Source organism: Eurosta solidaginis, chromosome 4 (assembly GCF_040869045.1).
Source record: "Eurosta solidaginis isolate ZX-2024a chromosome 4, ASM4086904v1, whole genome shotgun sequence".
NCBI classification, from domain to species: domain Eukaryota; kingdom Metazoa; phylum Arthropoda; class Insecta; order Diptera; family Tephritidae; genus Eurosta; species Eurosta solidaginis.
In genome coordinates, this window is record NC_090322.1 from 50,235,983 (window position 1) to 50,262,371 (window position 26,389).

General features: G+C 35.7%; 2 protein-coding genes across 4 annotated transcripts in view; both read right to left on the minus strand.

Annotated features, from left to right (window-relative positions):
* LOC137249715 (transcription factor Adf-1-like) overlaps positions 1–4,750 on the minus strand; it is a 59,709-nt gene extending 54,959 nt beyond the window's left edge. For 2 of the 3 annotated variants that reach the window (XR_010952491.1, XM_067781492.1), the window contains exon 1: positions 4,220–4,708. Coding sequence is in view for 2 of the 3 variants with exons in the window: in XM_067781492.1 (XP_067637593.1) it covers positions 4,220–4,373 (154 nt within the window). In the remaining variant the exon portion in view is untranslated. Of the gene's footprint in view, positions 1–4,219 lie in introns of all 3 variants that reach the window. The other variant, XM_067781491.1, reaches the window with a different exon arrangement.
* Positions 4,751–8,611: 3,861 nt separating this feature from the next.
* On the minus strand, positions 8,612–19,183 carry Paics (PAICS bifunctional enzyme). Its single transcript, XM_067781484.1, has 6 exons — positions 18,956–19,183; positions 18,670–18,873; positions 18,446–18,590; positions 15,217–15,329; positions 15,020–15,145; positions 8,612–9,392 (listed from the first exon to the last, which is right to left on the minus strand). The coding sequence occupies exons 1-6, from the start codon at positions 18,963–18,965 to the stop codon at positions 8,716–8,718; spliced, it is 1,275 nt and encodes a 424-aa protein (XP_067637585.1). The 5' UTR covers positions 18,966–19,183; the 3' UTR covers positions 8,612–8,715.
* Between the last annotated feature and the right edge of the window lie 7,206 nt (positions 19,184–26,389).

A 26,389-nucleotide genomic window follows, 5' to 3' on the forward strand; every position in this document is an offset into this window, starting at 1 on the left:
TAAGGTATCCTCATTCACAGTTTGGAAAAAAGGGGTATTTTACAAATTATTCAGTTTTTTTCGTCTCCTGTAAAATTCGTAAAAAGTGACTTAGCACATTTTCACATTAAGCTAACGATAAGTAGTCTTATCCACTAAATAACGTTAACTATTATATCCTAGGTCCGATTTACTCAAATTTCAAAAGAATATTTGGTTTTCACTGTGAGTTAAATGCGTTACAATGTTTGACTAATTAATTCAATCAAAATGTAAATTTTACTTAGATTTGTTTATATTTAACTCTAACTAGTTGTATTATTGTGGCGGCCACCGTGGTGTGATGCTAGCGTGCTCCGCCTACCACACCGAATGCCCTGTGTTCACACCTCGGGCAAAGCAACATCAAAATTTTTGAAATAAGGTTTTTCAATTAGAAGAAAATTTTTCTAAGCGGGATCGCCCCTCGGCAGTGTTTGGCAAGCACTCCGAGTGTATTTCTGCCATGAAAAGCTCTCAGTGAAAACTCATCTGCCTCGCAGATGCCGTTCGAAGTCGGCATAAAACAAGTAGGTCGCGTCCCGCCAATTTGTAGGAAAAATTAAAAAGGAGCACGACGCAAATTTGAAGAAATGTATGTCAATGGTGCTTTATCGGTAACCGTATCGGTGACCTTATAACAGCTGATTCGACCAACCTTATGAGAATCAATGCAATCGATTATTGGTGCCGCTAAGGTCGTAACCGTATCGTAGCCAACCAATTGGGTTTTGGTTTACCGTCGTAACGATAAACAGCTGATTACGTTAGGGATACGGATACAGCGATACGACATACGGCACCAATGACTTCGGCTTATGCGGCAGTTACCCACCGACGTGTGCCGTACGTAAGGACGTTTGTCGTACGAAGCACGTTTGACCGAACTTTCAAGCCCGTAGGAATCAATGTATGCGTCTGTGTACATGTACATAACATATTTGTGTGTGTATTGTTTACAGATAAGCACTGTTGCCATTGACCATTTTGCATGTATGCTTATGGAAACATCAACTTTTTCCAATTTAATTTTTGATATTGTAAAAGGCCGGAATACATATTAAATAAGTATAAATAGATTAAATATTTATAATCAGCACTTTTACATAATTATTTCGAATTATTTCCACAATTTTTCAAACTTTAATTAGGCGTTTTTGCATAAAATTGGAAACGGTCAAAAATTAGCGCACAAAAGTTTACTAGGTAACTCTGTCTAGTGAGAGAGCTATCAGCTGACACGTTCTTACGGAAAAAATCAAAATTGTTTTGGTTTCTACGTTCCGGGCTACGTACGTACGGGCGTTGCACGTCGGTGAGTTTTCGTTTACATTGCACACTCATAAGATAGGTCGTGTCAGCTGACACGTTTTTTCTACGTACGTTCGTGGGTAATGCGGCAGTTAAAGCTGGAGTCATTGGTGCCGTATGTCGTATCGCTGTATCCGTATCCCTAACGTAATCAGCTGTTTATCGTTACGACGGTTAACCAAAACCCAATTGGTTGGCTACGATACGGTTACGACCTTAGCGGCACCAATAATCGATTGCATTGATTCTCATAAGATTGGTCGAATCAGCTGTTATAAGGTTACCGATACGGTTACCGATAAAGCACCAATGTCTCCAGCTTAAAGAGTGGCAAATCCATTCATCTATGCTCACAACGGACAATTGCCGTCATCCGGTGGCAAAATCCTGAGCCAGATAAATAATTTTGCATGTAAATGCAACAACAACGATTTGACCCAGATAAATCCAGATAGAAGGCTGGTTCAATTTGTGAGCCAGATAATTTGTTAATTACTTCTTTTTAGGTTGGCAACGCGGCCTTTAATAAACCTAATTTTTCAAAAATAGATGTCGCTGCTTAGCCTTTCAACGTATGAGTTAAATGAAAAACAGCGGCGGCATCTGCCTATCACATTTCACGTGTGCGAAAATTTCACGACATCTGCTTTTCAAGTGTCTCAATGATCCAGAGCATTCCCGTGAGAAGCGAGCGTGAGCCAGAGCTGTAAAACTCACTGGAAGATGGCAAATGTATTTCGTAATGTCGAAGTACTTATATCTATATGTTTTTGATGTGGAAGCTTGCATTTGGGAACACGGTTGCTACTTCAGTCCATTTGGACCAAAAATGGTCCCTTCCAACCCTATATGCTCCGCTGGTCCCTTTTTCTCAATTTTTGTTCTTCTTCGGCACGGTTCAAAAATTGAAAACACTGCCAAAAAAATTTGCCGCAGATCTTTTACCCATATTACTTTTACCATAATTTTCAATTTACTGCAATGAAATTATTACCAAGAAAATTGCTCTATCAATAAAATGTAGCAGAACAATCACATTTCACTTTGGGGATAATTTAGGCGAGGCATTAAAAAGGAATTGTTGAATGTTCGGGCAAACACATTGTCATTAATTTTTGATGCAACAACGGACTTATCAGAAAAATACTTATTTTAGTGGTTAGATATTTCGATCGGTATTAAATTATTATATAGTTGAAACTTTTAAGACGCTTCATTTTTGAAAAAATTACCACAGACCAATTCGAATATTCTTAGAAAAAAAGTCTAGAGCAACTTAACAAAATATAAAGCGCCACACGTGTAACATGTTTCCCTCAGGAAAAATTTCACTTCTATGGCTGTTACACAAATGCATAACGGCAAAACTATATAATCACTTTGGTCGCTTCAAAGCAAAGATAACGCAAGGCGTTTCATTGTTTTTCGTAAGGCTTTGTCAAAGCGTTGGCACGCAACCAAAGCGTTTATGTAAATCTTTTGATGCTTCGCTCGACTGATACTTTAAATTTATGGCAGCTCCTATATCTTGCTAAGCAAAGCTTGTCGAATGTTAAGGGACTCAAAAGGTGAGAAATTCTCAAAGGAGGATTTACAACCCTTTCATCGCTTCAAATCGAAGAAAATGGCAAGGAGTCTCATTTTTATATTATGGGCCTGCCAAAGCGTCAGATCGATGCAATACAACCCAAGCGCCTTATGTAATAAATTAAGTTTTTAATGAAAATCAACAACTCCGAACTGAACAATTTTCACCATGATATAAAATTCACATGCTGTGGAACAGGAGCAACACTTCTGTGACTACATAAACCCTGTTTCAATCTTTTACGTCCCGCACAGAACCCTAATTGACCGTCTTCGACCGAAACGCTCGTTACCGTTATGATAACCACAAATCACGCAAACAAGATTGCGCATTGCGCATGTAAACAAAAGATCAGCTGTTTTTTATGAACAATTTTTTCTCTTCCTTTCATTCGTTCAAGCAGTCAAGTGTGACGTAGATGCGCAGAACAAAGCAATTTTGAACTTGTGAATGCGCAATCTTTTGAGTGTGATTTGTGATGATAACTTTAGCGAGTGCCTGTTAGAAAGAAGTCAACACACTTGTAGTTATCCACAATGGCTGCAGGGTGACATCATATTAAAAACATATATATCAGCTGACTTCCGGCCCTCACCTGTATGGTTTCGCAATGGTGTAGATAAACACTGGGGCCTTCATTGCAGATAAATGTACATTTAAACGTAGGCTATAGATACCACTTTATGTGAGCTTAAGGCCGCGGCACAATGACATTTTTCATATAGATGCGTTTAACACAAGCTTATGCATTCCAATAACATCGCCACAATCAACCGAGATGTTGCGTTTGTAAATATGACGGAACTTCAGACTTGGCAATTGAAGTTTATTACGCCTTGCCCATTCACATACAAAAGTTTGCGAAGCACTGTTGTAAACATTCTCCCTATACAACAAAACTACTTGCTAACATATTTTGTGTCGTATTCGATTGTTATATTGCAGTTTTTAATTGTGAAAAATGTTAGAAAATTTACCAACCAGCGAGAAAAATAATTTCACTTGCAAAGTGTGCCTACATCCTTAGCCAAAGCAAATGTCAAATTCTTCTTCTTATGATTTGCTTGGAACAAAATTGGGGAGTTGGCTACTTTTCAATATCAGATGGCCCCAGTGTCACTCATTCTACCATTCTAATCGATATGAAAAAGTGCTTATGTGTCGGAGCTATTATTCTGTTGGCTGATTATGGGATTCCTTGTAAACCCTATTTTTTGCTGGGCATGTACGTACATACATATATAATCTATATATGCGAATGTTCGCTAAAAAAATGTGTATATGCAAAAAAAAAGTACTTACGGTCGCAGGATAATTCATCTCCAATTTCTATCCAAGCTGTTTCTCTGGCTTCTCTGTTTGTATAGTCTTTATGCTCAGGGTTATATAAAATAGGAAATTTTTTTATTGTTTTCACTAAGCGCACATTAAAATTAGTGTCATGTATTCCATCCATTGCAAATTGCACAAAAACCAAAAACAAACTCAAGTAAACAATATTAAGCAACTTTACATATGCAAGAAATCCAACAAACTGGCACGCAACTTTCAACTCAGTCAAATTGTGTGGACTGTATTATCCGCTTGTCGTTTTATGTCGTTTTATGTCCAATATTTTAGTTCAACGAACATTTGTGCGACGCACAATTCCTACTAACCTTTCTAGTAAATATTCATGCTTACTTAAACTACAGCAAAAATTTTAGTGTTTGGCGAAGCAAATGCAACGTGAGAACAATATCTGATGGTTGTTATGCATCATCATGAACCGACTGGGACGATATGTCATAATTTTGTAGCAGAATTGTTTGCAATCCAACGAGGGTGAGTTTTGTTGAGTTTAGGGTTACCTGCTTCGTAAATTTTTATACAAATTTTAGATGATAAAAATGAATTAGTTTTTCGAAGTATCCCGCAAAAATTCTCCGAGCGCTCATAATTTGGGAGTTTGAAAGTCAGATACATGATAACGTAGGAGCATTTTTTACTCCGATATTATGAAATTTATGATCCGTATGCCAAGGGTATTCATTAAGCAAAGCAACTTGGGAAGAGATTTTTATATATTTACTTCAGTTTTTTCTTCTTCAAATCCAAATTAATGATCAATTTCTTTAGTTTCTTGTCTATAAGTATGAATGTCTTATTCAAGGATTTGCCTCCATATGCCTATGAAAACTACACCCACAAATTTCTCCAAAAATCGTTATAAAACAGTATTTGTTGAGTCCATAACAGCAGCATATGAGCCTTTTAAGAGGTACACGGGTGTCATATTTGGCTCACATCGGGCGACCAACGCAAGTTGGGAAATGTGTTTCTTTCGGACTTTTAAATGAGCTTATAAGAATCGTAAACGCTCCAAAGTTAAGACTCCTTTCTGCATCTCAATGTTAAACGAATGGAAGCTATTTATATTTTCATCCTGTTTGAATCCGTAGGTACACCATAAAATTATTATATGTACCTCTTGAGGTGAACCTCGTATGATCAGGAAACTAGGCCGATTTCATAAGAAAAAAATCATATAAAAGAAAAATTCCTTGTTTTATGAGTGACCTTATACGATCTCTAGATGTATAAAAACTAAAAGAAAAAAATATATATTGTTTGTTGAAAAAAAAACAAAATGTTGCCGTTCAGGGCTGACTTTTTGATAAAAAATAATCGATACGTAATTAGCTATCGAATCGTATATTCGTAAGTTGAAAATTTATGCTTTTGAGATTATTTCAGAATTTTTTTTAATGAAAATTTAAAAAAACATACACCCGTCCATCAAAGAAAATAATTTGATAGCTTCAAAAGCATTTCCGAACTCTTTGCAATAAGAAAATTATCAATTATTAAATATGACTACTAACTAAAGCACTCATATCAAGATGCAAAACACCAAAATGGTCTCTCATTATGGGAAGCCACCTCAGCACTTTAATAAATCCCGGTTAACGTAAATAGCAAGCTACATACGTCAAGTTGAACTCCCCACATATATGCTATGGAGGTTTTAAGCTGAATTAGCGCTACAAAACTATCGATGTTACTATCTATAGTTTTATTTTTTAAAAAAATAAAAACATTTATTTTTTCAGGGCGATAGTCGAAAATAAGTTTTTAATGAAAAGCACTAACTTTTCACACGACCTCAACTTCTGCATTAAGCGTCATTTAAAATCTTAAAAGCGCATATGTTTTTTAAGCTGAAGCTAGCTAACTTTTATAATACGATAGTTTTAAGCCGTTGAAAATATTACGTCACTAATAACCACGTCACTAACGACAGTTTCTCAACTCGATCGGCGATCACGGTTCGAAAACTATTTCCACTCAAGCGTGCTATTGTGATTTAAAAAACACCATTTGATCACGGATCGTATATTACGATTCGGCCCCTGAATGGCGAATCACTACATATATGACCAAACTTTTTTTTGGCTTTGAATGGATACCTTGCGAAGTTTAAAACGAAATGAACTGAAACAATTGGGTTTAAATTTTAGTCCAGAACATTTTCATTCTCCACACTTGTTGACTTAAATTTGAACCCAAATATATTAAAACTTGGCTTCATCCTCTCAGGCACACTTGCAGAACAGCAAATCATTTTTTAAAAAGTTAACTTGCCTTTCTACACGGAGCCTCATAATTTAAAATATAGATCAAAAAAGTCTAAAAAGGTGAAAAAGTGTATTTTTCAACTATCTGGACAAAAATTTAAACAAAGATATCTTAGAAATCGCTTAAAACTCATACATGGTTTTAGAAGTAGTATAAAAAAGCTTCAAATCAGCAGTACTTTGATAGGTTTAAAAAATAAACTCAAGGTTTTGACCGTGTGACGTCGCCATAGTCTGATAACCTATTATATATATGTGACCTGGAATCATCAAACGACCCTATTCTGCGAAAATACGGTTTTTCTTTTTTGAGTGATTCTTATAGGAAATTGAAATCTCTTTCCAATGGAACAAACCGTATTTCTCTATCTTTCTTAGTTTTTCCACAATCGCATCAAAGTCCAAGTGAAAATCTTTAAACGCCTTTTTCCCGAAAACTTGTTTTCGCACAATAGAGTCGTTTGATGATTCCAGGTCACATATATGATATATGTAACCAATATTAAATAATATTTAGATTGATATCATTTATTCATAACAATAATAATTATAATAAAGTACATGATTTAAAAAAAACGTTAAATTAAAATTAAATTTTGAAAAAAAAATATATATTTTTTCAGGGCGGTAGTCGAAAATACGTTTTTAATGAAAAGCACTAACTTTTCCTACTACCTCAACTTCTACATTAAGCGTCATTTAAAATCCTAAAAACACATTTTTTTAAGTTGAAGCTAGCTAACATTTGTTTTAAGCTATTGAAAATATTACGTTACTATCGACAGTTTTTCAGCTCGATCGACGATCACAGTTCGAAAACTACTTTCACTCAAGAGTGCTATTGTGATTTAAAAAACGCCATTTGATCAGGGATCGTTTATTACGATACGGCCCCTGAATAGCGAATGAGACGGTGCACGGTTGAAAATTTTGGTTTAATTCTTAAACTTTTTGGTCTACATATATGACCAAACTTTTTTTGTTTTTGAATGTAGACCTTGCGAAGTTTAAAACGAAACGAGCTGAAACAATTGGGTTTAAATTTTAGTCCAGAACATTTTACACACTTGTTGACCTAAATTTAAACCCAAATATATTAAAACTTCTGTTCATCCTCGCAGACCAACTTGCAGAACGGCAAGTTATTGAAAAAAAAAGTTAACTTGCTTTTCTGCACGGAGCCTCAAAGTTTATAATATAGATCAAAAAAGTTGGTACTGTTAAAACTTTTTGGTTTTAATTTTAAACTTTTCATCGAAAAATGTATTTTACAACTATCTGGACAAAAATTAAAACAAAGATATCTTAGAAATCGCTTAAAACTCATACATGGTTTTAGAAGTAGTATGAAAAAGCTTGGCGGCCACCGTGGTGTGATGGTAGCGTGCTCCGCCTATCACACCGTATGCCCTGGGTTCAACTCCCGGGCAAAGCAACATCAAAATTTTAGAAATAAGATTTTTCAATTAGAAGAAAATTTTTCTAAGCGGGGTCGCCCCTCGGCAGTGTCTGGCAAGCGCTCCGATTGTATTTCTGCCATGAAAAGCTCTCAGTGAAAACTCATCTGCCTTGCAGATGCCGTTCGGAGTCGGCATAAAACATGTAGGTCCCGTCCGGCCAATTTGTAGGGAAAAATCAAGAGGAGCACGACGCAAATTGGAAGAGAAGCTCGGCCTTAGATCTCTTCGGAGGTTATCGCGCCTTACATTTATTTTATTTTTTATGAAAAAGCTTCAAATCAGCAGTACTTTAATAGGTTTAAAAAATAAACTCAAGGATTTGACCGTGTGGTGTCGCCATTAGTCTGATAACCTATTATATATATGTGACCTGGAATCATCAAACGACCCTATTCTGCGAAAATACGTTTTTTCTTTTTTGGAGTGATTCTTATAGGAAATTGAAATCTCTTTCCAATAAAAAAAACGCATTTCTCTATCTTTCTTAGTTTGTCCACAATCGCATCAAAGTACAAGTGAAAATCTTTAAATGCGTTTTTCTCGAAAACTTGTTTTCGCACAATAGAGTCGTTTGATGATTTCAGGTCACATATATGATATATGTAACCAATATTAAATAATATTTAGATTGATATCATTTATTCATAACCATAATAATTATATAATAAAGTATATGAGTTAAAAAAAAACGTAAAATTAAAATTAAATAATGTTCTAATTTTTACGCATTACGTACTCCACGAGTTGCTTTATCTGCTTTCGTCAACGTAACAAAGTTATTCAATTGCTTGACGCGTAACTTAGACCAGATCATGAAGTTGGACAGACCCAATATTTGTGCTGCATGCAGAGCTGCAGCTTCTGGGTATAATACCGTAGGGCAGCCTAATCCAGATGGCATATTTAAGCTCGACCAAACATCAACTTGTAAATTTTCCGGTTTCAATGGCGGACAATTTATCACAGGATATGTAGTGCTGCCAGATAACACTGGACCCAAACCATTCGAGCGCCCTGCTACAGCTATAAATATCAAATTATTCATCACACTTTCGTATTCGCGCATAATGCGTAATGTTTCTTCGGGACCCTTATGTGCTGAGGTTACGCGCAATTCAGTGTTTACACCCAATTGCTTACAATACGTAGCAATTTTTTCACAATGTGCAGTATCGGAGGCGCTGCCCATTAGAATGACAACCAAATGATCTTTTGACGGAACGATAGTTTTGAGTTGTTCGCTGACCCAAATAAAATTACGTTTTACTGTATCCAAATCTGTGGCAGTGACTGTAGCGAGATTACGATAGACCTGCTTGTCTACCATTAGACGTTTGTCGCCCGAGGGCCAAAGGCGCCATGAATCGGAATCGATTATATCGGCGAGCACAATGTTACCTGAAAGAGGAGTAGAATGTATTTTATATCACATCATGTTATTGTATTTTAGTTCATATGATATTAAATCATATTGTTACGAATATTAGCAAAACTAAGGAGTGCTGCCAGCTCTAAGCCGATGCTAAGCAGTGACGTGAATGCACATCAATAATTCAATCATCATGTATCTACATAAACGAAACAATAACTCTACATATATGTACCATGTACGTATACGAGCAGCGGAGAGTCAATGCACAAATACATGCATATATCTGAGATACTCCTGTAAGTATGCAATGAGAAAAAACTATAAAATTGTGCAATTGTAGTTACAGCTGAGAAGTTTGAGAGCTACTGGACTAGTAGATTCTAGAAGCGCCTAGAAGATGCGAAGGTTGAAATCAAAGAGTATAAAAGGCGACAATTGTAGAGACGCTGGAATTCAGTTTGATTTGAGTTGTCAAGCAGTTACGACTAAGACGATATCTAGCGAGCAATAGCAGTATTATTTTGAAAGTCAGTTTCATTTAAGCTATCAGTTTGGTTATTAAGCTATTCGTTGCACAGTTTGAGTGTATTGTGAAGTATTTTAATAAAGGCCATTTTTCCATTATTCAATATCGGAGTTATTTATTCAACAGTTTAGCGACACGAACCTAGCAAAAGGGCAAATAAGAGGATTTGCAAGTAAAATTCGTTACAATATATATTAAGCTGGGTCGATTTATTAACCTATGTATATCGCGCCATCGATTTTTCGATAGGTTTTGGGCTCAGGAAAAAAGTTCCACTAAGCATACCCAAAAAAATAATTTTCGATCCTGCAAAATTTGAGTTTTTTGACTTTTTTTCTTTGATTTTTAAGGTTTTTTTCATCACCTACTTATACCTATATGACACTACTTTATTTTCGTGTATTTTTTCTTGTATTTTATCTTCAATTTTTTGTCGCACTCCCTCCTAATACGGCTTCAATACTGGTGTAAGTGTGTAAACTATATTTCAAAAAACTAACGAAATACAAGGAAAATACAATCTAGTTCATTAAAAACAAATGAGCCAGTTTGTATTTCGATAGGTTTTTTTGACATTCGGCCGCTTTTTCATTATTTTTTTCTGACACATGAAAATTTTGTTTTTAGTTTGAAAATTTAGTGCATAAAAACATAACTAAAATCAACTTTCTTGTGAAAAAAGTGAACCATTAGAGACCGAAATAATTTTCGCGTGTTATTTGCATTGTTTTTATTGTTAAAAGTGTTAATGTAAAAATAAAATGTAAAACATAAACAAAAACATGCCGAACTCACTAATTTTTGGGGAATAGTGGTTTCGCTTTTTCATGATAGAAATTGTTGTCGTGTTTTGAAGTTCCAATCCAAGCAAAAATAAAGTAGTGCCATATATGCTTTAAAAAATTTTCATTTGATTTTAAAATTTTCAGGTATACCCTGTCCGACTCAAAAGTGTCCGCTAAAAACTTTGGCGATAACAGTTTTTAAAAAAAAAAAAATTTTTTTGGGTTTTGAGGAGTGTTTTGGTGAAAAAATTTATTTTTTCTCCATTTGTTTTTTAAGAGTTTCTTCAGAAACGTGCAAAAGTGTTGCCGATGAAAACGAATTTGTCTCATAGTTGCTATCCCACTTAAAATTATGCGTTAAAAACGTTGGCATTAACAGTTTAAATTTTTTTTTTGTTTTTGGGACTTCTTTTGGTCGAAATCGATTTTTTTCATTTTCTAGGCTCCAATTCAGTTTTTATGTATATGTTTCCGTTAGACCCACCAATAAGTATACCAAAATGATCAGGGGACGAGCTAAGTTGATTTAGCCATGTCCGTCTGTCCGTCCGTCCGTCTGTCCGTCTGCCCGTTTATTTGAACGCATACCAGTCCCTAGTCTTTTGAGATATCTTGATGAAATTTGGTAAGCAGGCATATTTTGATAGGGGATTTGACATTTGTCGGATCCGACCGGATAGGACCACTATAGCATATACCTCCCATACAACCGATTGTTCAATAAGAGGGTTTTCGCCATTTCTGCCTAATTTTATAGCTAGCAACATCAAATTTTACCACAAGCTTACGTATTGGGCATAGATGGTTGTCTGAAAAAATCGTCAAGATCGGACATATTTTTGTCGAAATCGATTTTTAGTCCCAAGTGAATTCATGCGCTAAATACGGTAAGTGCAGTTTAAAAAAAATTTTTTTTTGTCTTATATATAATTTCATTCCTTCATATTATTTAATAGCACATCGTGGTATTCCGTATTATCACAACATTTATACCATATTAATCATTCTTTAATTTCATATTATATTATATCAGATCAGATTGCCGGCAGCCATGGTGTGATGGTAGCGTGCTCCGCCAAGCTCACCGAAGATCCTGGCTCCCTCCCCCCTCCCCCTCCGTTCACAGCAACATCAACATTTGAGAAACCAAGTTTTTTCAATTAGAGGACAATTTTTCTAAGCGGGGTTGCCCTCGGCAGTGTTAGGCAAGCACTCCGAGTGTATTTCTGCCATGAAAAGCTCTCAGTGAAAACTCATCTGCTTTGCGATGGCGTTTGGAGTCGGCATAAAACAAGTAGGTCCCTGCTGTTACCTACGCACTGCTTTCGCAGATTCGATCCGGTAAGCTCGGGCATTAACACCTTCTGTTGCTAACCCGATACCACGGGAAGTTGTTTTTTTGACATTCATATCGCATATCATATCATGGTACAGGTTACCACATCCTATGACATCACGTCGTATCATATCATTTCATTCATTCTCTCATATCACACCATACTTAGAGATAGGAAAGGGGTAAATACCCAAATATTAAATACCCGGTAAATTGGTTATATATGGAAAAAAGGGTAAATACCCAAATATTTACCCAAAAGAACGGTAGAAATAATCTTTTGGAAAATATGCGAAACAAACACATAAATTCAATCCAAAATGTACCCGATTTTTAATATATTGGTCCGTTGAATTGGTTTTAATCTGTAATCCAGCGTTTTTAATAAATTTTAACCCAGTAATGCATACCGTTACCCAAATGTTAGTTAACCTAGCAACAATTTTAAGTAAAAAATAGTCATAAAAAATATGTAAATTGGAGCGTTTAGAGTCGTTATGAGCCCAAACCAAAGTATTTCCATTCTTGCAATGGTCGTCCTATTTGAGCCTATTAACTTATATTATTTGAGCCTTAATAAGAGTCCGACATTAGTCTTAAAACCATTTAAACAACTCATATTATACTCTACTGGAACTCTTTCCGGCGTCATTTCTAATTCTAATAAACTCTTATTATAAGGCAGCTATTTGGCCTATTTTTTAGGTCTCGTCAGCGCTTATTGGGGCATATATAGTTCGACACACCAGGACAGAGCGCGGCAGATTTGCGGTCACATTAAAAAGGTCGAGAAGCGTCCATGAGCAGAAAAACGTCGATGCGTATACAAAAAAAATATAGCATAGCATGGGTACCAATACGGTACAAATGTAATTCATTTTATATTACAATTCAAAATTGTCGTAACAAAGTATCAATATTTGTTGCAAACTCGCTTTGACAAACATAAATATTTCATAAATGATAATTTTTGCATGCTAGGTTAGGTGCTTTTGAGCCGTTCAATAAAAGACAAAAATTAAATTTTCTTTTACCCTCCTACGCGTTTCGACGCTTTTCTGGTTCCTATATTGCCACATATTCCGTACTCGTTTCGGATCCTTAAAATATGAGCGTCGTGAGCATTTTTGAGGAGTAGCTTTGTTTTCGTAAATATGTGTACCCTATAAACATTCTCGAAGCGCTTACAGTTCTGGAGTTCAATATGGGTCCGAAATATGTGAAATATATCAGTCTAAAAAATGTTATCACCTAAGAGTCTTTTATGACTCTAATTTGATGAAATTATTAACAACGAGAAATATTAAGATTAGTAAACTAGGCTGCGCCGGAATAAAAACTCAGAATTTTTTCTCTGACAATTTATTTTAAATAAAGATCTAATCCAACTAATAATAATTTCATTTCTATCTTATCCTCATGTGAGTTTTTCATAACAATTTTCTCCTTATAATTTCCGAAATAGTGGGAACTCAAAATTAGCAGTATATGAGGCCTGTAAAAGACTTATGTTAGAGGCAAAATATGAGCTTATGAGGGTGCTAGAAGTCATATAGCATTCACTTCAGGCTCCTAAATGAGTTCATAACGAGTGCAAACGATCCAAAGTTTTGACTCCTTTCATTGTTTACTTCGAATGTTTGCTGGGTTGTTTGTTTAAAATTTTGTTTAATTTCAAATTATGTATAAATTTAATTTCTGAATTGTTATTCCAAGCAGCCTCGATTCAAATGACTTTTAAATATCCAAAACAAGATACAAAAGAGGAATATTGCAGGTTGTTTAAGCGACTTAAACTATGAGTTTTTTTCTTTCGTTTGTTTCATAAGCGCTGAAATTCTCATCCGGCTTATGAAATATTCTAAAGACATAGTTTTAGTTCTTAATAAAATATGGAGGTTCTTCGAGTAGAAGATGGGGTGCCAATACCTCAGAGCCCAGTGCTCGCCTCCACATCACATTTTGAAAAGGGTCTTCAAATAGAAGATGAGGTGTGTCATTAGAGCGAAACCTCAGAGTTCCATATGCTCGCCCCAAATTAAATAAATAAAGGGAGGTTCTTCGAGTAGAAGATGGGGTGCCAATACCTCAGAGCCCAGTGCTCACCTCCACATCACATTTTTAAAGGGGTCTTCAAATAGAAGATGAGGTGGCTCATTAGAGCGAAACCTCAGAGTTCCCTATGCTCGCCCCAAATTAAATAAATAAAGGTGTACCGATGCTTTGCATCGTCCCGTGCTTTAAATACACCACAAATAACATTAAAAATAACAAACTTAATAAAATACAGTCCATTAAAAAAATAAAAAAAATAAAAATAAATTTAAAAAATGTTTGGTTGCAATGGGCTTTGAAACCGCAACCCAAAACATTTGAGTCGGGTACGTCATCCACTGTGCCACGACTAACACGTTTACAAGTATATCAAATTACTCCCTTATAACTCACATTAAACTGCTCGCCCTTAACTGCCTCACGCTTAGCTACGGGTGTTTTCCTAGTATTTAATCATAAAAATAGTAAATACCCGGTATAATCCCATCTCTAACCATACTGTTTCATATCACAACATATGATATAAGATCATATCATATCATGTAAATCATTCTTCGATATCGCACATATATGTAATACTCCTAGGTACATTCCCAAACATCAGAGTGCCGATATATTGCTGTTTAAACGTTTTTGTTTTTGTATTCAATAATCGAATGTACCTAAATTCAAGTTTTTTCTTGTCACACTTATGCTGCTACAATCAGAAAAATTGTATAGGCTGCCTTGTTTTGATTTCGAATTCAAAACACATGGGAGCATTTTCTATTAGCAATATAGGAGTATTACACAAGTATATGATATCGCATAACTATATTTCATATCATATTATAGTATTACAAATCACATCATGCCATCTGATACATACGACATGAGCGTGTGATATGATATGCTGTCAACCGTAACAAAACAAGTAAAAAGAGTATAATAACAACAACAAGAAAATCATACCTTCGGTATCAATTCCGAATTCCACTTTCATATCAATAAGAGCACAATTTTTGGTGGCCCAAGCTTTTTCTAATATTTCAAATACTAGTAGGGTGATACGTTTCATGACATCCAATTCGGTTTGTCCTTTTGGGGAAAGGAATAATTTTATTTTTTAAATATTATTATGTTACGGATATTTCAGTCAAGCCACTAACCTATCAAAACTCCATTGAAATTGAATTTCGCTGAAAGTATTTGTTCATCAGACCATTGTGGATCGTGATTAGCATCATCTTTGAAAAATGTCTCCTGTTTTGGTGGTGAAAATCTGAAAGCAATGAAAAATAGGAATGCAATTATATTAATAAATTGTTGTTATTGTGCATGCTGTGCATGACTTTTTTAAATCGTCTACTGATTATGTTTACAGCAATATTTTGTTATTTTGTGGGCGCATTAGGGTCAAAATGGGGTCAGAAAAATAAGATTACGCTGACTGGGAGTTCACCGATTACATATTTATTGACGTATGTGTGCATTTAGGAAGATTTGAACAAAAAACATATTGATAGGAGTTTTTTTTTATATTAAAATATCAATTGTACAGCTGATTTGTGGTTAGCAACTAAATTCCTAGCAAGGCCTTGAACAATTCTAGTAAGACTTGGGCTGAGTGTTCAGAAACACCGCTCCAGCGAACATTCAGTCGGAGAATACAGGACATTACCCAACTATGTGCTTCGCTGCCTTTTCCCGCAGTTCGGGTCTTATACATTTCGAATACTGAGTGGTTATTACTCTATTTCGTTTGCCATTTCCTTAATTTGAGACTTTTTAACCGTTGGTTTGTTGGTTGCTATGGTGGCGGTCGGTGAGACCGGGCCCATTGAACTAGTAGACTGTTGTACTCTGTACCCTATGCTTGTTTTATTCTAACTAATTGTTTAAATCAATACATCTACTGATGTTCTTTATGGAGCATTTTGTAAGCGCCTTTAAGTCGGGCATCACAAAACAACCCAAATTCAATGTTCGCTTGGGCTGAACATTTGCAGAGGCAATGTGTGTGTTTTTCCCAAAATCCTCCTGTCTTCAGCTCCTACACCGGTCTTTGAAGGGGCTACCCATTCTTTCTGCGTGTAAGTCAATACCCTGTAACTGTGGCCGTGGCTCTAAATATGTCTTTCCTAGACCTATTTAGTAAAGTATCGGTTCTTTTGTGTTTGTAGTCCGGCCAAGTATGTTTAGTGATATTACAGGTGTCCGCAGAATGCCAATTAAAATTCAAGTTCAGAATCTCCTATTAGGTTTAGGCCCGGTTGTTCAGTAGTTAGTTAAGCTAAGCTTAAACTAAGTTTGCTTAAACTCTAGTCAAATTTATCAAGTTAAGCTACTGAGCAGTTTTTCAGTCACAGTTTAAGGCCGCCTTTGGGCTATGATTTTTGTGCGACAACATTGGTTTTTTTATTATCTAGATAATTTGTACATACGGCAACATCTGGATTTTGTTTACCTAACAAACACGGGAAAAAAATCTCCAGCGAATTATATATCTAGTTCCGGAATTGATATCCAACATAATTATTTAATTACACAGGCCGACAAGAAATTTGACCATAAACCAGACCATACTTTCCTAAAGGTTTTCGATGCGCTGAATTCAAATCTGGACGCATAATTGCTCTATCACATCAGTATTTTGAGATATCCTAACCTAAATGTGCAAAAAACACCGTTTTTGCCTATTTTTGAGGTTATATATAAACGACAGATTTTTTTTTTTAAAGCACACATAGCATCTTAAAGAAGAAGTCTTTCTCTTACGAATGGCGTTGAGTTTGCTCAAATATCTTCTTTTTTTTGCTAAGATAGAGCAATTTAAAATTTGTAAATTTGCTCAAAATCCTGACGTGATAGAGCAATTATGCGTCCAGATTTGAATTCAGCGCATCGAAAACCTTTAGGAAAGTATGGTCTGGTTTATGGTCAAAAAAATCGGTCTAATTTTGTCGGCCTGTGTTATTCTTAAACCAGATAATTCTCGCGTTGATATCCAACTTCATTCTCCAATTACTATCCAATCTTTAACAAATTTTGTAAAATTAAAAGTTTTCGAGTTATTTCCAACGTCATTCATATTTTCCAATTATTATCCTAATTTCGAGAGATTTTGAGAAATATACAGTTCTCAAATGAATATTGAACACATTCCTCCAGTTGATATTTCGTTGATATCCTACATTGCATATCGAGCTGAGGTGGAGTTGAATAAAATCTCCAAGGCACCACCAAAACAACAGCTGTTTATTGTGAGATATAAATACCTGGTTGATAGCAGTAATGAAGCGTAATTAATCAAAAATAAATTATATAGGCGGTCGCCGTGGTATGATGGTAGCGTGCTCCGCCTACTACACCGAAGATCCTGGGTTCACTCCCCGGGAAAAGCAACATAAACATTTTAGAAACAAGGTTTTTCAATTAGTAGGCAATTTTTCTAAGGGGGGTCGCCCCTCGGCAGTGTTTGGCAAGCACTCAGAGTGTATTTCTGCCATGAAAAACTCTCAGTGAGGACTCATCTACCTTGCATATGTCGTTCGGAGTCGGCATAAAACAAGTAGGTCCCGTCCCGCCAAATTGTAGGAAAAATTAAAAGGAGCGCGACGCAAATTGGAAGAGAAACTCGGCCTAAAATCTCTTCGGAGGCTATCGCGCCTCACATGTATTTATTTTTTAAATTATATATATTTCATTTTATTTTCGTGAAAATACTGTAGTATGGAATCTTACATTTAAGTGCAGTTAGAGAACCACAAGTTGTTAATTAGATTTTTTCAACTTAAGTAATAGGATTGTTTGCTATATAAAAAATTCCCTCTTCTGCTGATTACGCTATGATTCTCGAGTTGAGCCACTGTTTAGAAACAACTCTTGAGATTTTAGAAGTATGCCTAGTTATCGACATGAGCTCAGTGGTACTCAAGCCTAAATGCTTGTTGGGTATATTCGACGTCATTCACAACGAACGCAAATAACTGATAGGTAAACTAGAGTTCAACCCTGTCAGATTGGTCGCTTAAGCTCAGCTTAAACTTCAGTTAAAGTAGACTGAAAAACTGCAGAATAAGTTTAAGCATAGTTTAACTGACAAACTGAGTTGAACTTGTACTGAAAAACCGGGCCTATGTTGTAGTTTTCTAAACTTGAATTATAATATTCTGACCTTGAATTGTAATTTTCTGAACTTGAGTTGTAATTTTCTGAATTTAATTTGAAAGTTCTGAACTTGAGTTGTAGTTTTTTAAATTAAATTGGATGTTCTAAACTTGAATACCCCGTAATTTTTTGAACTTGAATTGGAAAATCTGAACTTGAATTTAAATTTTCTGAACTTAAACTGGAAAAGGTGACACTTAACTGGCACTTAAGTACAAGTCAACTTACCTGTAACCCTCAGAAACGCCCACATTACGTTTTAAGAACGAACCAGTCGCCAAACGTCTGGTAACCCACTCAATTGGTATCATATTACATTTTTTTGCGATAAAAGCGATGTCAGCGCAAGATTTCACGTACGCCGTATTTACACCTAAATTTAAACAAATTAAAATGTGAGTATTAATTATTATTGCAATAATTAATTGTGTGCCAAATTTCACGTGGCTTACCCGCTTCGTTAAGTATGCCAAAAACTAGACCATTTGTGGCATTGGAAATTTCCGCTTTGCCCTTCAGATCGTGTGCCTTCACACCATCGCCGGCTGTTATGCGATCTTTGCTGAGCAACAAACACAAACCAGGATGATCGGGTAGATCATAAACTTGTTTTGTTTTACCCTCGATAAGAATTTTCCCCAATTTGTAACCTCCAACTACATTTGAGATTTATTATATAGAATTGAATGAAATTTGTTATGTAGGTACTTTCATTCAATTAATATTCTTCATACTCACCTGTTGACATTTTTATTTATTTGTTGCAATTTGCACGTGTTTTATTAAATGTAAAAAAATCGTATGAAACTACGACAGGCTTGAGCTTTTGTATCGTACTGATCGTGGCAATTGCTTTGTATTTCTCTTTAAAGCCGGATCGTCAGTGTGATTTTATTGCAGAATAGAAGTGTAGTTGTATCTTTGCTTTTATACATGAATTTGTTTTCTGTTTACCAATACATACGTATTTTGCGTCCGCCGTGGTGTGATGGTAACGTGCTTCGCCTAACACAAGTACTCCGAGTGTATTTCTGCCATGAAAAGCTGTCAGTGAAAACTCATCTGCCTTGCAGTTGCCGTTCGGAGTCGCCATAAAACAAGTAGGTCCCGTCCCGCCAATTTGTAGGAAAAATTAAAAAAGGAGAACGACGCAAATTGGAAGAGAAGCTTGGCCTAAAATCTCTTCGGAGGTTATCGCGCCTTACATTTACTTATTTTTATTTTAATACATACGTATAAGCCTGTGCACCCGGATAACTCTCTACCGCTAAAAGGCTCTCATAATAGCTGCTAATGAAGGAGATTTAAATTACAGTCAAAAATTAATTTTAATTTTAATTTGAGTCTGCATCCGATGCCTAAAATGACATTTTTCTGCTATGTTCACTTCCCTTCTCCGTCACGAAAACTGTTTATCACATATCAGCGTATGTAATTTGGAAGTGCAACTATTTTCCTTGAAAATGGTGTTTAATTTTTTGGGAGGCTTTCTTTGCGCTTATATAGTGTTTGATAATCGTGAATAGAAAAGAAAGAAAAGTATCAAAATCGTGCATACTGCCTAGAAAGGACCAAAATTGAAAAATGGGACCAACGGACCAAACGGGGTTGGAAGGGACCATTTTTGGTCCAAATGGACCAAAGTGGCAACCGTGGCAGTGATATTAACACAATTACTCAAACGAGCTGGACAGTGTGTCGTTTGGGGATAAAATGTAGATATATTTGAGTTCAACTGCGCGATACTTTGTTTGTAGCTGAACCTGAAAAACTCGCAAGAACTCAAATTGTTGGGAGTTTCGGTAGGGGCATTCATTATTATTGAGACAAAGAGGCGCAAAACTTATAAAATCGAATACCAATTTCAAATGAAAAATGACTTTCTATATACATATAAGTAGCGGGTTCGAGGTCCCATATAGTACAAGCATCGAAGTATGCGTAGTTCAAAATTTAAAATAAGTTTTTTTGCCAGGAATGTGTTAGGGGTATGGCGAATTCGATAAGCAAACAAATTGGTCTGAACCTGTGAAGCTCAAAGCACATTTCTAGTTGTTGTAGCTGTATAGACTCTACGCGAACTTTTTGTAGAACGATGCTAGTGTGGCGGTATCCTGTCGTATAGCCCAACTGACATTGGTACGAATTAGTTTGACAGCGTGAAGTATCACGATCGTCACACGATATTTCTGATATGCGCCGCAGAGACATTTAGCGTTAGCCTATGTTAACTAAGAGAAAAGTTCCATAATCTGAGTGTGCCCTACCTACGTTCACCATGTCTCTAAAGCTGTTACAGCGCAAATTACGAAACCTTATATCGTTATCCATCCAATATCCAATATTCCGCTGAAATATTTGCGCATTCTTTTCTCATTCAGCATCATAATTTCCTCGTTAATTCCGTAACACTATCTGGCTTGGTATCATTTGTTCCATTGATGGAATGTATGTTACATCCCTCATTCATGGATCCCTCACGAGAAGCATTTGCTGAAATTTGAAGCTTCTAGCTGTTAAAATGGGGCAGAAATTGCGAAAAGTTTCTTATCTGAACAATTGGTTGTATGAGATATATACTATATATACCACCGATCTCTATCATTTTTTCAGACAACAATATATGCTACATACGTAAGCATTTTGTGAAATTTGAAGCTTCTAGCTGTTAAAATAGGGCAGAAATTGCGAAACGTTTCTTATCTGAACAATCGGATGTGGGGGATATATGCTATATATACAACCGATCTCATCCATTTTTTCAGACAAAAATATGTGCACTATTCGAAAGCATTTGGTGAAGTTTGAAGCTTCACAAGCCAACCTAATAAAACCGCACTGCGTTTTTTTAGCGCACGCAAACAACCGGCGTTTTTTGCCCTAACCCAAATAAGCATACGTTGCGACAATGTAAAGCATGTGTGCAAACGTCAAATCTAAATGTCACGCAGAACAAAAATTGGAAATCGAGTTAGGTTTTCACGCAGCAAATTCAATTTGAGTTGCTCTCATACAAGTTGTATGTGCATGAGACATTTTTGACAGAAAATGACTTGCGTGCGTTTATATTAGGTTGGCTTGCCAATCTGATAAATTGAGGAAGATATGACAAAAATTCTCTTTTCTGAAAAATCGGTTATATGGGGGATATATGCTATAGTGGTCCAATCCGGCCGGTTCCGACAAATGTCTAATCAGACACCTAAATATACTCGCTCACCAAATTTTATCAAGATATCTCAAAAATTTAGTGACTAGTTTGCACACATACAGACAGAGGGACATGGCTAAATCAACTCAACTTTTCATCCTGATTATTTTGATATACTTAATGGTGGGTCTATCTACTTTCCTTTAAGGACTTACTATTTTGAGATGCGTGACGAAGTTAATATACCATTTGATAAAAATATCACACATAAATTTTAGTCCCGATTGGAAACGATTGAGGAGTAAAAACATTAAAATTAAATTCTTTGTTTTCAAATACCCAATATCCAGAATATTATACTATGCGATATCATATATGTATATGTACATTTTAGTGCTGATTGCAATTGTGCGACACCAATTGCGCAATGGTATTTGAACATATTGAGTCTTTATAGCGTAATCTGAACTTGAACCTCTGTGGAAACGCTTTAATCGTTTCCAAACGGGACTTAAATTTATATGTGTTATCGTCAACTATAGAAGATATTGTAGATTTTGGGTATAAAAAACAAAAAGGTTAATTAAAATTTTTTGAGTCTCCATAGAGAAAGCTTAATTTTGCCCCCGTGTGCGACATCCCTTAACAGTCTCCAATCAGATATAAAATTTATATCAGATATATTTAGCCGTTTGAAGGGGACTGGTTTTTTCATTAAAATTACCACCCTAATGCACATTTATATGCATTCACATCGATACCGCTACCTACATACAGATATATAAATGCATATCAATAGTAGTACAAAATATGAAGTATATAAGTACAATATTTAATCTCTTAGATCGCAAGCTACGTAAATAAAATATATTTTACCAATATATGTATGTATCTACTTCAAAATAAATCCATTGAATAAACACAAATATTTGTGTGTAAATATTTTTGTATAGGTAATTCTATTATTATTATTTTGTATATATAACAATAGTGTACCCGGCAGACTTTGTCCTGCCCGATTATTGGCTTGCGTACTTTGAAAAAGTAAGCCTCGCTTCCGCTCCTCTCCCTGTACCATTCTCGTCTACTTTATTTTAAAATTTTCTTCTTATTCTTGTCCATCCCTTATTCCATTTATCTCCCTTCTGCTCCCATTTCAACTCTAACTATCACCCCCACTACCACTTCTACACCCACTCTCACTCTCAATCTTACACCCACTTCCACTCCAACTCCCACATCCACTGCCACTGTTACTCCCACTGTAACTTTTTTTGTACAACACTCAAAACTGTTAGGAATATCTAAACTTTACTTAAATTACCCAGCCTTTGTGTAGCAAGATATACGTGCGGCCATACCTTGAACTCATATGTCACGCGAAGCAATGCAGCAAAGCGTTCTATGTAAATCCAGCATAAGAGTTAAGCACAGTTTTAGTAACCGATATAGGTTTTATACTTAGTTATGTAAGAGTTCACTTTGTTTCACAATCTAATTGTTTTATCCGAAGTGTAGAACTTCGTTTCCAATTCAAGGGGTCGATAAGCGCATGCAAAGTTTTATTGCTTCAAAGCTTCTCCAATCCAATTGTCATCCTCACCGCATATTTATCAGGCGAGACTCTGGCAACCGCAAGCTCCTCATGGAACTAGGAAATGGGGGGCAGGGTAACCTAGAAGGTTTAATGTGGTCATATTAATCTTTTCCGAGATGCTCGGGCTAGTACTTTAATGGTGCTTTGTTACCGAAACGTACCGGATCTATATCCGGCAAACGACCATCAACATCGGTAACACTCCCCGAAACTTTATCGTTAATATAACAACAACAACAACCCAACCCATATTTCTATCAAAATATAAAAAATGCGTTACATTTGGCAACATTATAAAATGTTTGAAAATGAGCAACCAAAATTTTATAATTTGCACAAGCTCTCTTTTGAATAAATTATTCTCTTTTAAAAACTTGAAGAGACAACCCCAGTAGGTAAAAAAATTTATTTCATATAATCAAGTGGACTTAATTTTTTTTATTTTTTTACCTTTATATTAAGTCGCTTTCATGTTTGTCCCCTCATTTCCAACCGAATTTTTGACCCACGGAAAAGTCTTTTTCGGTAACTTCCCGTTGAGCTAGACACTTGATACTTAGAACATAGTTCAGATCTGATAGACATTACAATGCAAGTGATAAAAAATCCTCTAGATGGCGCACGTATCGAGCTATACAGAAAATAATTTTAAAATAGAAATTTTGCGATCGACTTTTAACTAACTTCTCGGTGATCCAGAGACTTGCAACTTAGCACATGGTTGCGAGTCGATGGCACTACAATTCGTGGAAAACAAAATGCCGCCAGGTGGCAGACGAATCGAGATAAATAAAAATCCCTAAAAAACGCAGGGAATCTTGCAAACGAATGTTGAGTAAATTCCCGGTGATATGGAACTTGAGCCGTAAGTCAGAACTCGGTGAAAATGCAATATTTTATCAAAAAAGTTCCGCTAGGTGGCGCATGGATCGAGATATTAGGAAAATTAATTTTAATTTGGGAATATTTCAATCCATTTTTAACTAACTTCCCGGTTACCTAGAGATTTGTAACTTAGTATATAGTTCGAGTCAGAATCCGGAGACAATGCAACATTTGATCAAAAAATGCCGCTAGGTGGCGCATGGATCGAGATATTAGGAAAATTAATTTTAATTTGGGAATCTTTCAATCCATTTTTAACTAACTTCCCGGTTACCTAGAGACTTGTAACTTAGCACATAGTTCGAGACCCGGTGACAATACAATTTACAGAAAAAAAATTCCGCTAGGTGGCGCACTAAGTGAAATAACTACAAATCCTTGAAAAACGAGGGGAATCTTGCAATCGATTTTTGAGTAACTTCCCGGTGAGATGGCGATATCAAACTTGAGCCGTAAATCAGAACCCGGTGACAATTCAATATTTTATGAAAAACTTCCGCTAGGTGGTGCATGGATCGAGATATTAGGAAAATTAATTTTAATTTGGGAATTTTTCAAGCCATTTTTAACTAACTTCCCGGTTACCTAGAGACTTGTAGCTTAGCACATAGTTCGAGACCCGGTGACAATACAATTTACAGAAAACAAAATTCCGCTAGGTGGCATGCTAATTGAGATAACTACAAATCCCTGAAAAACGAGGGGAATCTTGCGATCGATTTTTGAGAAACTTGCCGGTGAGCTAGAGACTTGAAACTTTGACCGTGGGACAGAATCCGGTGACAATGCAATATTTTATAAAAAGAGTTCCGCTAGGTGGCCCATGGATCGAGATATTAAGAAAATTAATTTTAATTTGGGAATCTTTCAATCCATTTTTAACTAACTTCCCGGTTACCTAGAGACTTGTAGCTTAGCAAAATTAATTTTAATTTGGGAATTTTTCAATCAATTTTTAACTAACTTCGCGGTTACCTAGAGACTTGTAACTTAGCACATAGTTCGAGACCCAGTGACAATACAATTTACAGAAAACCAAATTCCGCTAGGTAGCGCGCTAAGTAAGATAACTACAAATCCCTGAAAAACGAGGGGAATCTTGCCATCGATTTTTGAGTAACTTCCCGGTGAGCTAGAGACTTGAAACTTGGGCCGTGGGTCAGAACCCGGTGACAATGCAACACTTGATCAAAAAAAATTCGCTAGGTGGCACGCGGATCGAGATAGCAAGACAACAATCCATTTTTAACTAATTTCACGGTTACATAGAGATTTGAAGCTTGGCACTTAGTTAGATGCCTGGTGGCAATACAACTTATAGAAAACAAAGTAGAAAACAAAGTTCCGCTAGGTGGCGTGCTAGTCAAGAACCCGGTGACAATGCAATATTTTATTTAAAAAAATTCCGCTAGGTGGCGCATGGATCGAGATATTGAGAAAACTAGTTTTAAATTGGGAATCTTGCAATCGACTTTTAACTAACTTCCTGGATATCTAGAGACTTGAAACCTGAAATATAGTTTAAAACTCGGTAACAGTGCAATGTTTGATCAAAAAATTTGAGCGACGTAATGCACAAGTCGAACTATTTAGAAGATTAGGCCATACCTTCATGGCTAGCCTCCTGGGTGTTGCAGGCGTTGTAGAATTCCACCTCGTTAAAGGCCCAACTCAATGCACGTCCTTGCATACTTTTAGGAATACGGGACTTTCACCACGATTCTTTTAGACTTTCAGGCGTATGCGAATTTAGCCACGATTTTCAGCTGTGCAAATTAAGTAGCTGACAAACGAGGTGGAATTCTTTTGTTTAGATGCGAGGTGGAATTCTGTTGTTTTCGCCAGTGTTGTCAGCGAAAATTCCACTAATTCTTTTAAATCTTGCTATTTTAAACAAATAAATAAAGCTAAGAATTTTCAATTAGGAATTATTTAAATTACTAACCAAAGTTGCAATTGCCTTTTTGTAGGCAGTGCTAAAAAATTGAAAATAAAAAGATGATAAAAAAATTTTAAGGACTACCTTTATATAAATGGACCAAAAAATAGAAGGCAATTTTTCTTTTAATACAGACATAGTCTTGTTGAATTTTGACTAAAAAACTTTAACAATAGCTCTTGTAAAATAATTTTGGAATTTAAAATTATAAAGCTAGAGTGCGTGTTTAAATTTTAAATAATCAATTAGTTAATCCCAAGGACATGGTTTGCCTTAAATTGAAAGATTGCGCTCCACCTTTATAGTTTTAAATCCCAAAATTCTTTTACAAGAGCTATTGTTAAAGTTTTTTAGTCAAAATTCAACAAGAATATGTCTGTATTAAAGGAAAATTGCCTTTTATTTTTTGGTCCATTTATATAAAGGTGGTCCTTAAAATTTGTTTATCATCTTTTTTTTTCAAATTAAAATAAATTTATTTGAATTTATTTTATATTTTGGAAAAAATTGCAACAGCATGCCAGGAGGGCCCGATTTCGTGTTGCGATCCGAGATCGAAACTAATTGTTAAATGACAATAGCTTTTTATTGGATAAGTAG